The 17,310-nt window shown below is 37.2% G+C and overlaps 2 protein-coding genes across 3 annotated transcripts; both read left to right on the top strand.

Annotated features, from left to right (window-relative positions):
- The first annotated feature begins 1,974 nt into the window (after window positions 1-1,974).
- wdr82 (WD repeat domain 82) lies at window positions 1,975-8,292 on the top strand. Its single transcript, XM_061727352.1, has 9 exons — window positions 1,975-2,333; window positions 4,059-4,156; window positions 4,594-4,660; window positions 4,758-4,857; window positions 5,046-5,162; window positions 5,869-6,024; window positions 6,217-6,286; window positions 7,411-7,553; window positions 8,067-8,292. Exons 1-9 carry the CDS (start codon window positions 2,173-2,175, stop codon window positions 8,094-8,096), a joined length of 942 nt encoding a protein of 313 aa, XP_061583336.1. The 5' UTR covers window positions 1,975-2,172; the 3' UTR covers window positions 8,097-8,292.
- Window positions 8,293-9,076: 784 nt separating this feature from the next.
- On the top strand, window positions 9,077-17,288 carry LOC133448639 (twinfilin-2). Of its 2 annotated transcripts, XM_061727349.1 has the most exons (9): window positions 9,079-9,421; window positions 11,973-12,151; window positions 13,154-13,249; window positions 13,355-13,459; window positions 13,628-13,642; window positions 14,686-14,811; window positions 14,964-15,114; window positions 16,159-16,280; window positions 16,737-17,288. In XM_061727349.1, the coding sequence occupies exons 1-9, from the start codon at window positions 9,325-9,327 to the stop codon at window positions 16,902-16,904; spliced, it is 1,059 nt and encodes a 352-aa protein (XP_061583333.1). In that variant the 5' UTR covers window positions 9,079-9,324; the 3' UTR covers window positions 16,905-17,288. The 2 variants fall into 2 exon arrangements, with proteins under 2 accessions (XP_061583334.1, XP_061583333.1); XM_061727350.1 differs by lacking the exon at window positions 13,628-13,642 and having other exon boundaries at window positions 9,077-9,421.
- Window positions 17,289-17,310: the final 22 nt, after the last annotated feature.

Raw genomic sequence — 17,310 nt, 5'->3', positions numbered from 1 at the left:
TAGTACATTTAAAGTCACAATTAATGCAGAGCTGTCTCCGTTTAGGAGAGACCTTAGAGTGACGAATGTCTTCTCCAACCATCGACCTCAGAGAAATTGGTATAGCTTTTATCACTCTATTATAATGCTTAACAGTACATCGAATTTGGTATTTTTCACAAAAATCCTCAAACTGTAACACATTACCAGTATCATCCAGAAAGTGTGCAACAGCCCAGACTCCTTTTGATTTCAAATCCTCTATATACACAGATTTTCTACTGAGAAAAATGTACCTGTTGTTCCATACAGGTGTGTTGTGTGGTGTAAAATTATGACTATAAATCAATTTCCAATAGAGAAGGACTTGCTGATGGAAAGCAGAGAGTTTAAGTGGTAATGAGCGACAATCAAAGTCACAGCATAGAAGAAAGTCTATTCCACCCAATTTTTGGAAAATCATATTAGGAACAATAAACCAGAACGAATGTCTATTTGTAAGGAAAGATTTTAACCATTTCAGTTTCAAGACACCATCACTGGAAAAAACAACAATTTTCACCTGTTTCAAGTAGATTTTCACTTAAAATAAGTAGAAAAATCTGCCAGTGGAACAAGATTTTTTTGCTTGTAATGAGAAGATAAATCTTGTCCCACTGGCAGATTTTTCTACTTATTTCAAGTGAAAATTTACTTGAAACAGGTGAAAATGGTCAAATAAGTTATTTTCTGGTGTTATTTTTCTAGTGATGACTCTAAATGTTGAAATAGCAGTAATACCACATTCATTGATGAAATGACATAAGGGATGGAAAGGCAGGATGGCAGTTTTACAGGGGGGATGATTTTGACCGATTTTATTTCAGGGGGCACATTCCAGAATTCAGAGAAAAAAGTCAGAATTCTGACTTTTTTTTCTCAGAATTCTGAGATTAAAGTCAGAATTTGAGAAAAAAGTCAGAATTCTAGGCCACTAAAAAAAAAAAATAATAATTCTGAGAAAAAAGTCAGAATCCATCCATTATCTATACCCGCTTTATCCCTTGCGGGGTCACAGGGGTCTGCTGGAGCCTATCCCAGCTCATTTCAGGTGAGAGGCAGGGGTTACACCCTGGACAGGTCACCAGTCCATCACAGGGCCACATATAAACACACAAACCATGCTCACAACAACACTCACGCTCACACCTACGGGCAATTTAGAATCACCAATTAACCTAGCCCATGTTTTTGGACTGTGGGGGGAAGACGGAGTACCCGGAGAAAACCCACGCAAGCACGGCGAGAACATGCAAACTCCACACAGAAAGGCCCCTGCCGGGCCTGGGAGTCGAACCGGGGACCTTCTTGCTGTGAGGCAACAGTGCTAACCACTAAGCCACCGTCAGAATTCAGAATTCTGAGATTAAAGTCAGAATTCTGACTTTTTTCTCAGAATTCTTTTTATTTTTTTTTAAGTGGCCCAGAATTCTGACTTTTTTCTCAGAATTCTGACTTTTTTCTCAGAATTCTTTTTATTTTTTTTTAAGTGGCCCAGAATTCTGACTTTTTTCTCAGAATTCTGAGATTAAAGTCAGAATTCTGACTTTTTTCTCAGAATTCTTTTTATTTTTTTTAAGTGGCCCTAATACTCTTCCGTACCTTCCGTACCGTACATATTGATAAGTTCAGAAAACTGTTTTTTATTGTTGTGTTTTGATGTATTTGATGTAAGCCCAGTGGATATTTAAAGCTTACAGAAGGCTGCATTTATCTGCTGCTATGTCATTCCTGCAGTATTTCTGCAGGTGTTTTGGTCAGTGCTATTATTTGTAATATATTATATTATTTGTAATCAGCACCGATTATCTGTCCCCATATGATAAAATCCACCATCCCCCCTGATTTTTTTTTACAACTCGAGTACTGCTTATATATTTTGCTTCAATAAAGTTGAGAAAAAAAAAAAACTTGTGTCACGTGATTCATGACGTGAGCGGCGTGAGCAAGGCGGCTTGTTTCCCTCTTCCTCACTGTTGTGAGGCGCGACTAGCGAGGGCGGGCTAGCGCTGCAGCTTTTAAACTGTATTCTCTGTATTAGTAAGATTTGAGACAATTAAAATTCACACATCCGCACAAATTGCTACCACGTACCAACTGAAGGCCAAAGCAGAATCAGAGCTCGGTGCTTTCCCCCGCAGACACTAAACCACCATGAAGCTAACGGACAATGTGCTGCGGAGCTTCAGGGTAGCCAAGGTGTTCCGAGAGAACTCCGACAAAATTAACTGCTTCGACTTCAGCTCAAACGGAGAAACTATTATTTCCAGCAGCGACGACGACTCGTTAGTCTTGTACGACTGCCAGGAGGGAAAGTAAGAGCGTTTTGTGTGTAGTTTATGTAGTTTATCTGCGGAGCTGCTCCGGAGCGGCCAAGGCCTGTCTGGGCTGCAGCTTTCTGCATCAATCCATGTTTAAATCTTTACATCCAATGAGTTAGGATCTTCCTGTAATCATTGGACCACCCGGATTGAAGGAAACCCTTATGTTGAAAAGGATTTTCACACATTTTTGAAATAATTACTTAATTTAGTGAAGCCATCAATTTTTTTAAATTAATTTGTCCATTTATTACATAGTAGTTTGACTTACAGCAAGTAGGATGCTTTATATTTAGTTTGAAAAAAAAAGATAAAATACTGATTTCAGCTTCCCAAAAGATGTAAATTGATTTTTAAAGGGATATTTCTGAAGAAAAAAAAATGTGTGTGTGTGTATAACCAAATTAAAGTAGTATTACAGGGTTTCCGCGGGGTTTTAAAAAGTATTAAAAAGTCATAAATTAAAATTGCCAAATTTAAGGCAATTAAAAGTGTTAAATTCACTGTCAGAGGTATTATTATTTTTTTAAATTGATATTTTTTTTACCTTTTACATTTTAAGCAGTCTATTTTATTGTCATTCACAAAGTGAAATAAATGTGAAACATCTGGTCAACATCGAGTCTATAAATCTGTTCTGTATAGTGTTCTATAGTTCAAAATATGTATTAATGTTAAAAGGTCTGTGATTAACACTTAATGTTGTGACAGTTTTTAAAAAAAATCTGAAGGTAGTGAAAAAGGTATTAAATTTAAAGGATTGCTGTATAAACCCTGTATCATAAAAAACCTAATTTAATCTCCCAGATTAAATATTTACGCACTACAGTAGTCAACATTTGAAGTAACTCAATATCTGCTCTTGTCTTAGAACAAGTTTGATTAAATGTTTTGATCCACTTCAAATGGTGACTACTGTGTAGGGCTGGGCGATTTTGGACAAAAATAAAATCCCGATTCTTTTCTCTGAAAACCCGATTTTCGATTTCGATTTTTTTGGTAAAACTACAAAAGACAATGGAATAAATTGTTTCAAATATTTTATCTTTATTTTTAAAGAAAAATAGCAAACAAATTTCCCTATTGGGAATGAAGTGCAATTGAAAGATACTGTAAATCCTCCTTGAGTTTAGTAAAGTGTTCTTGACCAAACAAAGATGACTAGACGAGCTGTCTGTAATGCAGCCAGCTGCAAAAAAGGAAAATCGATTTTCCTTTTTTTAACATCGTCTTGAATAATAAATCCGATTTAGATTTAAAATCGATTAATAGCACAGCCCTACTACTGTGTATTGTGGCTACATTCACGTTCATCATTTCTGTATCCTTCATATGTCCAAGTTAGTCTTCCTGGTCTTAAAAATGATTGTAATTATTTGTGCTTACTGCAATTTTCTGCTTTAGTTACCTGTACCAACTAATATTCAATTTACAGCATTTAAGTGTGCACCATAAATATTAAAGTTTTAGATTCAGATTGTTTAAGTCTGATGATAAAGGAGCACCCAGTAGCTTTGAAGAATTGTATTTGCAGCAGAAGGATGAGTCAAAGGTGCAGCTGCTTCTACGTTTAATCAATAATGGACCTAAATTAACAGATTTTTTTTTAACTGGTTATTACCCCCCCTAAAAAAAGAGAAAATAATTATTTTATGAACCAAATGTTTTGTTGTGTTTTTACTCTTTACCATAATTTCTTTCCACTGTGATTTATGGCAGACCCAAGAGGACCCTCTACAGTAAAAAGTATGGAGTGGATCTAATAAGGTACACACATGCTGCAAACACGGTGGTCTACAGTTCCAACAAAATTGATGGTATGTATGTTCAAAATAGATTTTTTTTTGTTTGCAGATAAAAGGTTGTGAATGCAGGAATTTTAACACAAATTTCAGAAATGGTGACATTTTGCTGTATAAATTTGTGTGTTTGACGGGACTGCTGCGACACCGCTCTTGATGTAGGCATAAAGACGTGTGGACGAGGACAGCTGCTGCATGATTTGGATAAACACTGCTCACTGTGGTCTGAGGTAGTTGTTTGTACAGTTTGAGGGTCTGTGATTCTGCCCCATATAGGAGCTAACTGTACAAGCCACTGCCTTGCCCACAGTTGAGTGTACTCATCAGTTTTACCTCTGAACAACTCACATGCTGGTCTTCTTTTTTTTTTTTTTCTTTTGCCATCTAATATTGTTGATGTGGAGAACGTGTTGTTCTATTCAATTTATTGATGTTGTATTATTTTCTTTTAGATACCATCAGATACTTATCCCTTCATGACAACAAATACATCAGATATTTTCCTGGACACAATAAAAGGTGAGAACTACATTTATACTCCTCAATCTTCTGTTTTAGCATATCGTGTTTGAAGTGGCTGCACTCTTAACTTTTTCTTTGTGTTTATTTTAAATAGAGTGACATCTCTCTCCATGTCTCCTGTGGATGATACATTTATTTCTGGCTCATTAGATAAAACCATCAGGCTATGGGATCTGCGATCACCTAACTGCCAAGTGAGTATCCAATTTTCTGAAGTTTGTCAGAAATAGCTCTTCAAATCTTATATTTGCACAATGTAAAATTCTTCCTGATGTATTTGATGTTAATTTAATGAATTCTCTTTGGTGTTACACTTGTGTGCAGGTTACACTATAATATAGAAAGAGTACTGATGGCAACATTCCTGTAATGTGTATTTTAGGGCTTGATGCACCTGCAGGGGAAGCCAGTGTGCTCTTTTGATCCAGAGGGTCTCATTTTCGCTGCTGGAATAAATTCAGAGATGGTTAAACTTTATGACCTGCGGTCATTTGACAAGGTACAGTAAGAAGACAGTTTTTGGGTGTTTGTTTGTTTTTTCACAATAATATAAAGTAACTATAGTTGCGTTTCCATTACACGTTTTCGCAAAAGAAAATCAAAACTCTTAGTTTGCGATAAAGGTAGCTCTGAAGGGGGTTGGTGTTTCCCTTGAAAAGGGTTTTTTAAGCGTAATTCTTTTAACTCATCTTAGCCTGAGATGAGTTCTCATCTTGATTTCCCTTCAAAACAACAAAAAGAAAATCTCAACATTGATGAAGATGGATAAAAACATCTTTAGTCTTTGACATATTGCGATTGCTGCTACTGTTGAGAAAATGGTCGGATGATGAAGGCAGCGGATGATCATTCAAATTATTATTCAGAAGCAAAGCCCTTATGTAATGTATAATGATTAAGTAGTGTTATAGCACAACTACATCGTATTAGTGACGCCAAAAACAGCTGGAAACTAGATTTTAATTACTTTAGATTGACCGGCTACGTTACATCCAGCACTGCCAGTGACTTGGAAATTTGCATTCCAGGTTTTCTTTTTTGATATTAGGGTTTTTCCGCAAATCTATGGGTCTTAGGGTAACTTGTGAAGCCCCTTCCAGACATGCAGTGTTTTCTATCTTGTTTCCAATCTGGTAGCAACTGAATATATTGGTGCCATCTAAAAAATTTAAAAAATCCAAAGAAGTTGTCTTTCCTCTTAACAGGGTCCCTTTGCAACCTTCAAACTTCAGTATGATCGGACATGTGAATGGACAGGGCTCAAGTTTAGCAATGACGGGAAGCTTATTCTTCTTTCCACTAATGGAGGAGCCCTTCGTATCTTGGATGCTTTTAAGGGGGCTGTGCTACATTCCTTTGCGGTAAGAAATCAGCCGTTGGCATGAGTGCCTGTGGAATCACAAAGGTCATAAACGTTTTTTAACCAAGAATATTCTCCTTCAAGTTCAAAACTATTAAACTGTCTGAAAAACTATTAATCGTGTTAGAGTATAGCTTGATGTTGCAGATCTAATTGCACACCTTTCTTGTTGCTGATGTTCATGTCCCTACAGGGCTACAACAACAGTAAAGGTGTAACGCTGGAAGCCTCTTTCACCCCAGATTCTCAGTTTGTGATGATTGGTAAGTTAAGATGACAATTTTAGTTTTGCTGTTTTCATTTTTGAAAGGTTTCAATTTGTTTCATTTCATTTCAGTTTGGCTTTTATAACAAACACATTCACTTGTTATATGATAATAGGAAAGCATTGTTGCCTCTTAATATGATTTCAAACCTAACTGAACATGGCAGCAGAATATCCTGTTAAACCTGTTCTCGGCGGTGAATTCAATTCTAAAGTTGGACATTTTAACATGGAAGTCATTGGAGATATACTCTCTTTTGCTGCCAGCCTCTAGCAGCCAGTCAACAAATGGCCATGAATCTTACTACCACATGAGCCTCAAGCCGGAAGTTAGATGGTTTTGCTCTTCAGCAGCGCCTTGTAAACACTCCGTGTTGCACTCATTACATCATCTGCCGTGCCTTACCAGCAGAACCCCTGCATGGCTGACTCTGGCTGACTGGAAATATGAGCACCAACAGTCAAACACCGGGGCTAAAACACCAGTCTGGTTATTCTTCTTGGTGCTAGCAGATGACAAAACTGTTGCTGTTTGCAAAACATGTTGAACAAGGATTCAGAGAAGAGCAAAGAGGACAGGGCCTCTGAACATAACCAGTTATATCTGACATGAAAGGTTGTCATCGGGGTGAAGTTATGTTAAAAGAATATGAAATAGCTGCTGGCAGCGCTAAGGCTAAAAACATTTACCCTGGGAATCTGTGTTCCCACACAGCAGACGTTTGAAAATTATCAAAATTATCTATAGAAATGGCAATAAGAAATGGCAAAGCCATAAATGACAATGTAATGGAACTCAAAGCGGTTTTAGAGATAATTTGCTAAACACTTTTTTTTCTGTAATGCACTTTATTTTATTTATTTTTTTACATGTGACAATGAATTAATTTGATACTTTGGGGAAACATTTAACTTAATTCTCCAAATTCCTGTCTCATCTTCACAAACTAAAGGTTGAGTAGGTGCATTCCCTTGTGGTTCATAAAAACTTTGAATACATTTAGTTTATTTTTATCATAATTGTATTAAACACTTTGTTTTGAGTAATTTGACACATAGGTGCATTTACTGGATTCATATTCAAGATGTTTGGATTTTTTTTTAATTTTTCTGTTTGTTCAGGCTCAGAAGACGGAAAGATCCACGTGTGGAATGCGGAGAGTGGTATGAAGGTGGCATTATTAGATGGGAAACACACAGGGCCGATCACCTGTCTGCAGTTCAACCCCAAGTTCATGACGTTCGCCAGTGCCTGCTCCAACATGGTGAGTGTGAGCAGCAGTGTGGCTTTAGGAAAATCATTCTTAGCTGATAGTTTATTACTCACAAGGGAATTTTAGTTGCAATAAGTTAGTTACAACTTATTAAAATACTGAGACAGAAGCCTTGTTAACAATACCGAACAGAAAGATTACAAATAAATGGATGTACTCAGAAAAAAAAAAAAATCTGAATGAAAATGGGGTCTTTGTGTAGGGTTTTTTCCTGCAAAGAGCAGAGATAATTGATCCAATAAAGAAGAATGTTAAATCATGTTATTTAGCATCAAAACGTTTAATTTATCAGGGAGGAAAGTACAATACCGTCACAAGATAGTTGTGAAAGAGTTGAAGTGCAAGTGAGGATCTGAGAGAGAGGACTATATTATTATATTATAGTTATAATAAAAATTGTAGATTTGTTCTGTCCAATTTACAGAAGCATGTATATTAAAAAAAATAATAATTTAAAGCGCGTGGTGAAAAACTGACCTGAAATTTCCCGTTTTGATCTTTCAGGCATTCTGGCTCCCCACCATTGACGACTAATGTAGAGACGAGCTGTGGCTTCTGTCGAAGCAGACGGATCCTCAGACCAGCAGGGGTCAGCACGTCAGCTGTGTCCCCATCACAGCCATGCTACACAATTACGTTCATATTGTAAATACGGAGTCTGCAGGAATGATTGCCTGCCTGTTTTTTTTATATATATTTCTATTTAATATTAAAACATTTTTCTTTGTAAGATGTTGGTTTGGACATTATCATTGACTCGGTTTTTACTGTTTTTTATGTTGTTTGCTCTAATCGTCATCCTGCTGTAACAGCCAGTTTAAATTGTCTCTCACACACAAAGAAAATTAATAGCATTTCATCTCTGAATAATACCTTTTATTGGACTAAAGACAGGAATGGTGTAAATTATATAAATAGTCAGGATCAACTGGGTTTGTTAATCACCTTATTTGAATAGAAGGGATTAAATAACATTGAGTTTAAAATGTTAAAAACTAAGTCGTGGATAGATCTTTTTTTTCTCACTTTTGGATTGTATACATTTGCTACCATCAGACTCCGATAGCAATGTCTGCATGGCCAGGTGTTTTGCGACAGCAAAAACCTCTTACACAATCATATACCATCATAGTTGTCACATGTTGAAATGGAAGAAGTTCAGAGTTCGAGTATATAAAATTCAGGATGCATTTAGCTGCTGTTGATTCAGTTTACTAAAATTAGATTTTTATCATTATATCCCAACTAGGAGATGTATAACTAATGTATTCACTAAATTATTGAAATATAAGATGGCGTGAGTAAAGATTGACAGTTACACTGATTTACATAGTGGTTTGTCCATTAACATCCTCCTGATTGTTTGCAGTGTATAAATTGTTTTGTATTTTTAGTCATCTGTGGGTATAACGGGGTTTTCGGGTCACTCTCTGCTCTGCTGTCACTGTCCCACTGTGTGCCGGGCTCTTCACAGGCCCGGACAGTCAAAGGGAGCTATATTTGGGAGGGAGGTGATCATGTTCCCTCTGCGTGCACATGATCCCATCCCAGTTACTTGAGCAATGTCCTTTCCATGCGGTCTCACACTCAGAGAGCTCAGACCCGCTCAGCACACCGCCTGTGGTCTCCACGTTTTTGTAAAAGACTCCTTCCCGTTCTAATATCTTGGTGTTGTGGAGCTCTGGTTTTGCCCGCTGGCTTGTCCTGATTGTTGAGGCCCCTGCTGCAGCCCACGGTGGGAGGACGACACCGGTGACCCGCCATGTTTCTCGCGCTTGTGGTCACACCAGAGCTGAGGCAGTTCCTGGCCAGGGCTAGAGGTGGAGCAGTGCGCCTCATCAAAGTGTGTATCCAAGACGGTGAGTGACCCAGGAGAGTTAAGAGTAGAGCTGTGACAAACGGGAACGAGTCGGTGTTGGGTGGGCTTATTTTCTCAGTTGAAGTTTGTTATACAATCAAAAGAAACCCACTAAAATATCTTTATAAGAAGCCCTACAAAAAGGTCAAAGTCATGGAATAACGTCTTTGACCAACAACAGTGTGGCCCACTGAGGAACTTCTTAATGGCAGTAGAGGAGTTTACTTGGGTCAACTCCAATTCAGTAAGCCTTGAATTAGGATGTGCTCTTTCCGTGAATACATTTATTAAAGTAGACTTCTTCATCCAGATGGCCTTGAGTCATTAAGATGATTTGGATGTTCTCTTAGATCAGGAGTAAATGTCAGAAGGAAAGCTGGTTCTTCATTGTGTGGCAGCACAGGTACACGCTGCCTCCTTCCCCCTGCAGACAGAGCTGGTGTTGAGTCTGATGACTTATATTCTCAAGAGTTACAGAACAAATAGGTTTTGAGAAATGCTGTGAACTGTTTGTTTCATATTTAGGACTGGCAGCTGTCGTCTGAGAGCAACATTCAGTGCGTCAGCGTGTTCGAAATGTTCACTGATGCAGTTGCTTTCTAGGTAACTGATGATGGAAATGGACTGAAATGTTCTCGTGGTGTTTACATCGAGTTTTGGAATATGATCAGTACCAAGCTGTAAGATGAATTATGGCAGGGAAAATATCTTTGTTAAGATTGAGATTCTAACTAAATATGAAAAGATTAAAACTACATTTTTACTGTGAAAAAATATGAACAAATATGAAAATTCATCCAAATGTGTGTCGTCTTCATCTGATTGAAGCAAAAAAGGTTTAATGAATAAATCATATAAGTAAAATAATAATATAAATACAATAGTGATCCTACATTTGAAGATGAGGCAAGATGTTTTAGGGGAACAGATGTCATGTTAATAAATATGAGTTTCCATAGAAATCTGAGCTCAGTCAGACACTTGCTGGTGAGTTTAAATAAACTAATTATTCAAACGTGTCAGAATCGGAGCAGCTCACCAGGACAACAACATCCATACCCAAACCCATCCCCGTGCACTTTGATCTCTGCGGTTGTCATTTGGCTATTTGAACCGACATGTGACTTGACCTGGTGGCTTGTTGCTGCCCAGACCGTTCCAATGTCAAGAAAGAAACAAGAGCACTGAATCTGATTTCATCACCCCGGAACTGGTATGCTGCTCAGTTTACACTCACACAGCTGTTCCCTGGTGCAAATCTTCTGGTTTCTCAGCTTTGTTTTTAATTGGAGGGTGAAATAACCATGGGCTTCACCTAAAATGAATGGTTGTCATATGTCTTCAGATTTATAAAAACCAATAAAGAGGAGAAAGAACGGTTGATGGAAAGAGTGTGTGTGCAAATCTGGAATGTAATGCAGCTCAGAATAGAAACTCATCCCAAGAGACAGTCGGGGAAATCCCCCTGAACCCCACAAGGACATCAGACTTCAGGTTTATGTGTGTTTTGTGTAGATTTCATTAGTTTGCCAGCAGTCAGATATTGCTTCAATAGCACTTAACTCTGGCGTTGGGCCTTTTTTCCTCTATTGCTGCAGAAAAGACAGTTGTTGACTTCACATGAATGTTTTTATGTAGAGTCTATTCACTGAATATTACTGACCAACACACCTTGAAGAATTACCATTTATGTGCTACAACAAACTAAAATGATGAGTACTGCTTCAAAAAAAGTATCAAAAAAGTTAAAAGAAAAAAAGTATTTTAAACAAGAATTAACATACTTTAGAAGAGTCAGAAAATCGAATTAAATGGTTCCATCTGTTTAAGGGGAAAACAGTACAGTTAAAACCGTTTTTTTTTTTTTAATATTTAAATAAAAAAATTTTTTTTTTGATATAGGACATGAATTATTGTGTTAATAAAAAAAAAAGTGTTTTTGGACAGTGAAACTATTCTGCCCCATTATACCTTTTTCTACTATATTTGTTGTATTTTGATGTCTGTGTTTACTGCATTTTTCTATTGTGTCTGTATTTGAATAAATATCAAAGTATATATTATTCTATATAAAGGAGATTTAATAACATGTAGCAATTGTAGCAACTTTAAATCTATGTTCATAACCAGATTACAGGGATCGTCTTCTGTGACACTGCTGCCTGATTGAAGTGTGTGTGTGTGTGTGTGTGTGTGTGTGTGTGTGTGTGTGTGTGTGTGTGTGTGTGTGTGTGTGTGTGTGTGTGTGTGTGTGTGTGTGTGTGTGTGTGTGTGTGTGTGTGTGTGTGTGTGTGTGTGTGTGTGTGTGTGTGTGTGTGTGTGTGTGTGTGTGTGTGTGTGTGTGTGTGTGTGTGTACACCGTGTGTACCGTGTGTACCGTGTGTACCGTGTGTACCGTGTGTACCGTGTGTGTACCGTGTGTACCATGTGTGTAAAGAGCAGGTGACATACACTTATAAACGTAAATACGTATACCAGGTGCACCTGTTAAATTGATAAAAAAGGTGAGTGTGTAAACGGAGGTCTGTGATGAGTTGTCATCTGATTTTCAGAGCAGCTGGTGCTTGGGTCCCACAGAGAGCCGGAGAACAACTGGGACCAGGACTATGATCGCCTCCTGCTTCCACTCCTGGACGACCAAGAGCCCTGCTACATCCTGTACCGCCTTGACTCCCAGAATGCACTGGGCTTCGAATGGATCTTCATCTCATGGTCTCCTGACCAATCACCAGTAAGACGCAAAACTTTTTCTTAATTCTGCACCTATATATATATATATATATATATATATATATATATATATATATATATATATATATATATATATATATATATACACACATAAAGAAAATAGATGGTAAATAATCTTCACAGGTAACAGGGGTGGACATTTTATCAAATTGACCTCGAGTTCAGACCATGAAATGCTCTACACTTATACACACTTATAAAAGAAGACCAAACAAGTTCAAACCACAAGACTACTGGAATAATATCCCATGGACAGATAAACAACACGGGGAGTTGTCAGGCCTTAACGCTGGTTCAGCGTCATGTTAATTCATGTTATTTATGTTAAAAGTAAATCTAAAGTTAAATAATGGTATGGTGACGGAAATTATGTTGTACTTTTATATGTTTAATACCTACTATAAGCTGATGATTTTTTTTCACGTCAGGTTTAAAAAAGGAATGCTGAGTTTTTCACATGACTGTATTCACATCTTTTGATGAGATCCTACGAAGATCTGTTCAAGAAATTAAAAAGAACTGCCATCAAGTTAAAAATTAAACTACAAAGATGTTTTTTTGTGTTGTTTTTTGTTTCTTTACCTTTACCTTGAACAGGGATCCTTCGCTATCTTGATTAAAGCCTTCCATATTTTGTAGTACACAACTTAACCCATAAGGAACTATGGTGGCACAGGAGTCACACTGCCTTTAAATGTCTTGTAACGTTCCTTACACATATAGTCCTCTTCGTTTGTGTTATGCACTCCATGTTTTTTCTTCAAGTAGAAGTAGTCTGTGTTCTTTTTTCTCCTAACCAAGTCATTTAAATGTCTAATGAACCACATGTTCCCTGCATGTTGAAAAATGATGTACAGAGCATCAACAGCATCAATCTCCAACCAGCATTAGCTGATTGGAATCCCATTGTTTTGTTTTATTTCAAATTGGTTTTCCTTAAGAAATCTAACCGTACTCACATGTTGTTCTCCGATGGTTTCAGGTGAAGCAGAAGATGTTGTATGCTGCCACCCGCGCCACAGTGAAGAAAGAGTTTGGTGGTGGCCATGTAAAGTACGAGCTGTTTGGCACCGCTGAGGTTCAAAACATTTTACATTTGCCACCCCTTACAATGAGAAACATTGAGTGATGACACATTTTAGTATCGTTTGTAACAGGGTTCTTGTTTCGCTTGCCAAACTAGGAGGACGTGTGTTTGCAGGGCTACCAGCATCATGTGTCATCGTGCTCTGGTCCAGCTCCACTCACGTTAGCTGAACAGGAGCTCCGGCGGATCAAAATCACAGAGGTGAGAGAGGGAGAGAGGTCAACATGCCATCAGCGGTGGCGTCATCCTTCCGCATAACTTTGTGTGCGACCTGGTTCCCTATTTTAACACTTGCTGATACATCTAATATATATCTCACATTATTTAAAGTGACTTTTTTTTTCTTTTTCCTTGTGATTTTCTTTTTAGGGCCGGGTTAAACAGGTATGTTAAAAATTATAAGTATATTTGCTTGTGTACTAAGGATTAGAGGGAGAACAGAGAGAGAACCTCGGCCTATTTGATTTTGATTTGATTTTGATTTTTGTACATGTAAAAAAACAACACTTCAAGAGAAGTTAAGCAAACAAAACAACAAAACAAAGAATTTCATCCTTTAACACTTGATATCTTAATTTACATGTGCAAAAAAGGAGCAGGAAGAAGTGTAAACTTATTTAATCCTACCCCCATTCACTAATTATTTAACCCGTATTTATAAATACTCACACACTGTACTCACACTGCTAAATAACAGTATTATTATTATTATTATTATTATTATTATTATTATTATTATTATTATTATATACTCTAATTATACTCACACACATACCTATACATACATACACATAGTTGAATATTTCTATATATTTGTACACACATGCCCATATAAATTTATATAAATATACTTATTTACACTATACTGTCTCTATTAACTGCATCTGCCCTATACATACACACACACACACACACACACACACACACACACACACACACACACACACACACACACACATATATATATATATATATATATATATATATATATATATATATATATATATAATTAGCTGCCCATTTCTGAACATAAATATACACAGATCTACCCATTCACCCAATAGTGTTATATTCAGGCCCCTAAAAGCCGCTAAACCCCTTCCTCTTTGCACCTCGTGAAAATCATGTTTTTATATTTGTTTTTAAACTGGTTAATGTTTGGACATTGTTTTAATTCTGAATCCATTCTGTTCCATAGTTTAACTCCACTGACTTATATAGAAAATCTTTTCATTTTTTTTCGTGTTCTGCAAGTCTTAAAATTTAGAGTACCCCTTAAATTATACTATTCATAGTTCGTTTTTGAAAAAGCATTCAAATCTGCAGCATTAAAGATAAAAAAGCTTCTGATCCTACTTAATGCTGTTTGGATTTCTCCTCAGACTTAAAAAAGAAAGAGAATATTGTATGCTTGCCGCCCCCTGCAGGTGAAGACGGATGTCAGCGTGGACAGCAAGCACCAGACCCTTCAGGGCCTCGCCTTTCCCCTGCAGGAGACCGCACGCAGAGCGCTGCAGCAGCTCGCCCAAAAACGCATCAACTACATACAATTGGTAAGAAAAGGGCTCAAAACATGACTGCTCAATATCATGGCAGAGAAAGTTCATGTATGAGGCTTTTAGGATCACTAAAACCTACACAAGTAGCAGTTTAGCATCATATATATTCCTTTGTTAGATTTATATATATCATTCTTGTGTTTCAGAGGCTGGATGTAGAAAAGGAGACAATTGAGCTGGTTCACTCAAATCCAACAGAAACTTGTGACTTGCCCTGCAGGGTTCCCAAAGACACTCCCAGATACCACTTCTTCCTTTACAAGCACTGCCATGAAGGAGACTACCTGGAATCTATCGGTATGATACTGAGCTTTCTGGTTCTCTTAATCCTGACATCCGTATGAGACGTTCAGACGCTTCATACACCTGACATCGGATAGAATGCAACAAAATCCAGTGATTTGTAAATGAAAACTGTCAAAAGAAAACACACTGAAAGTTAGAAATATGAGTAAATGTTCTTTTAAAGTTCATGTACATGTTACCACAAAAAAAAAGAAGAAAAATTGTGCACATTTACTGCTGTGTTGCATCACCTCTCGTACACTTTGTAGACGCAGGAACAAAGTTTATTCGCTGATGACTTTCAGAAGTGTGTTTGACACTAAGTGTGGGAGTGTCTTGTAGAAATTTCCAATATAGATATATATCTGTTGTTTTTTAACGTAGCACAAAGTCAAAAGGCCAAAGATTCTGGTTACTCAGTAATGATTTTTAATCTTGTCCCTTGTAATAAGAGATTTATCTGCACTCTCCTAATCTTATATCCTTGGTTTCTGTGCAATTTTCTGTTTAGAAACTTTACATTGTGAATTATTTTTACACTGACATGTTTTGCAGTTATTTTCTTAAGCCTTAAACAACATTTTTGTCTTTTGTTGCTCCTGTCTTAACATTATCTGCAGGAATTATAGTCACAATGAGCATATATGTGTAAAAAATAATAATTTCAGGTTCAAAATTTGAGTATTCTCAGTAAAATGTAGGGTTTAAATAATTCCAGATCATTGCATTCAAATTTATTTACAGTTTATACAGTGTGCTGACTTTGTCTGGAGATGGGATCATACATTACTGCTTCCCTCCTGCTTTTGCACAGTAAACTGTAGTAACCCCTCTCATTATGCAACTGATCTCTAGTTGTAGTCATATTTTGTATTGACACTGTGTACGGGATCCGTGACCATAGCAACCCCGCATTGATTATCTTTCTCTCATCACTTTTTTAAGCTGTAGAGACAAATATTGTAAAAGAGAAAACATTTTCTCTTTTGTCCTAAGTCCTTATGTCTGTTTTCTAGAAAGCATGTTATAATTCGTAAATCGCTTCCATGTCTCCAGTGTTCATATACTCCATGCCAGGATATAGCTGCAGCATTAAGGAGCGGATGCTGTATTCCAGCTGCAAGAGTCGACTACTGGAGGACGTGGAGAAAGATTACCATTTGGAAATAACTAAAAAGGTAACAGAAGGTGGGGGTTTTGGGGTAAAATATTAGATAATACAGTTCCATGTGCAGTTGTAGCTACTGAGGACATTTAAACCTGTCTACCAACAAATTTGCAGAAACACAACTGTGTTTGTGTGTTATTAATTTATTTTTTTTTTTTTTTTACCTTAATTGTATGGAGAGGCTTCAGGCATTGTTACCTACAGAAACTAGCTAATCTCTGAAAGTATGGAAAATCTTAGTAGCTGTAAAACTGTGGGGCTGAGGTCATGTGGACTCTTTGCCACCTAAATCCTAATTACAGCCCTGGTGAAACTTGTGTAACCTCAAGCTGACCAATAAATGTCAAAGTTATTTATGACCAGTAGCCTTTATAGGAGTTCAGGCATTTGGCTTCCTACATTTTGTCAACCAGTATGACTTATTTCTTTTCTTTCTCTCTCATTGTGTTTTTGCATCTACATGCAGTTGGAAATTGACAATGGAGATGAACTAACTGAGGATTTTTTGTACGAGGAGGTCCATCCCAAGCAGTACGCCCACAAACAGGCCTTTGCAAAGCCCCGAGGCCCTGCAGGAAAAAGGGGACATAAGCGTCTCATTAAAAGCACGGGAGAAACCATACAGAACAGCTAGAGACAGATGGGGAGGGGGAACAAAGAAAAAAAACATTTCTTACAGTAGTGTCTTCAGGTCCTGGCTATGCTCCCCATTTCTCCACTAGCAAATTGTCATACCTTCTTTTGCTCTGCTGCACTGAAACACTTTTTTTGATTGATATGTGCTGATTAATACTCATTAATCAATATCTCACGGTCACATTGTGATAATGATTCACAGATAATTAGAAAGGACTCAGGCTGAAGTGCAAACAATCAGCCGCTTATAAAATGATAGACCAGTGCTAGCCTGTAAATGCATATTCAAACGTTTCAGTCCAGCCGTACGGACAAGTTTTGTATCAACAATGTTTTTGAGAACTGAAAAACATGACAATTTACCAATAAAATGTTATTTATACTCTGGTGTCAGATCTTTATGG

The sequence above is a fragment of the Cololabis saira genome, chromosome 8, assembly GCF_033807715.1.
Source record: "Cololabis saira isolate AMF1-May2022 chromosome 8, fColSai1.1, whole genome shotgun sequence".
Lineage (NCBI taxonomy): Eukaryota > Metazoa > Chordata > Actinopteri > Beloniformes > Belonidae > Cololabis > Cololabis saira.
Note: the sequence above shows the minus strand (reverse complement) of the source record. Positions and strands in the feature narration are given on the sequence as shown.

What these genes read in the sequence shown, in the direction of transcription:
- wdr82 (XM_061727352.1), top strand. Translation starts at nt 2,173, where the DNA reads ATGAAGCTAACGGACAATGTGCTGCGGAGCTTCAGGGTAGCCAAGGTG. An exon ending in TGCGATCACCTAACTGCCAA is followed by an intron (nt 4,858 to 5,045) that starts GTGAGTATCCAA and finishes TGTGTATTTTAG; the next exon opens with GGCTTGATGCACCTGCAGGG. An exon ending in CTGTGCTACATTCCTTTGCG is followed by an intron (nt 6,025 to 6,216) that starts GTAAGAAATCAG and finishes ATGTCCCTACAG; the next exon opens with GGCTACAACAACAGTAAAGG.
- LOC133448639 (XM_061727349.1), top strand. Translation starts at nt 9,325, where the DNA reads ATGTTTCTCGCGCTTGTGGTCACACCAGAGCTGAGGCAGTTCCTGGCC. An exon ending in GCATCAACTACATACAATTG is followed by an intron (nt 14,812 to 14,963) that starts GTAAGAAAAGGG and finishes CTTGTGTTTCAG; the next exon opens with AGGCTGGATGTAGAAAAGGA. An exon ending in AGACTACCTGGAATCTATCG is followed by an intron (nt 15,115 to 16,158) that starts GTATGATACTGA and finishes CCATGTCTCCAG; the next exon opens with TGTTCATATACTCCATGCCA.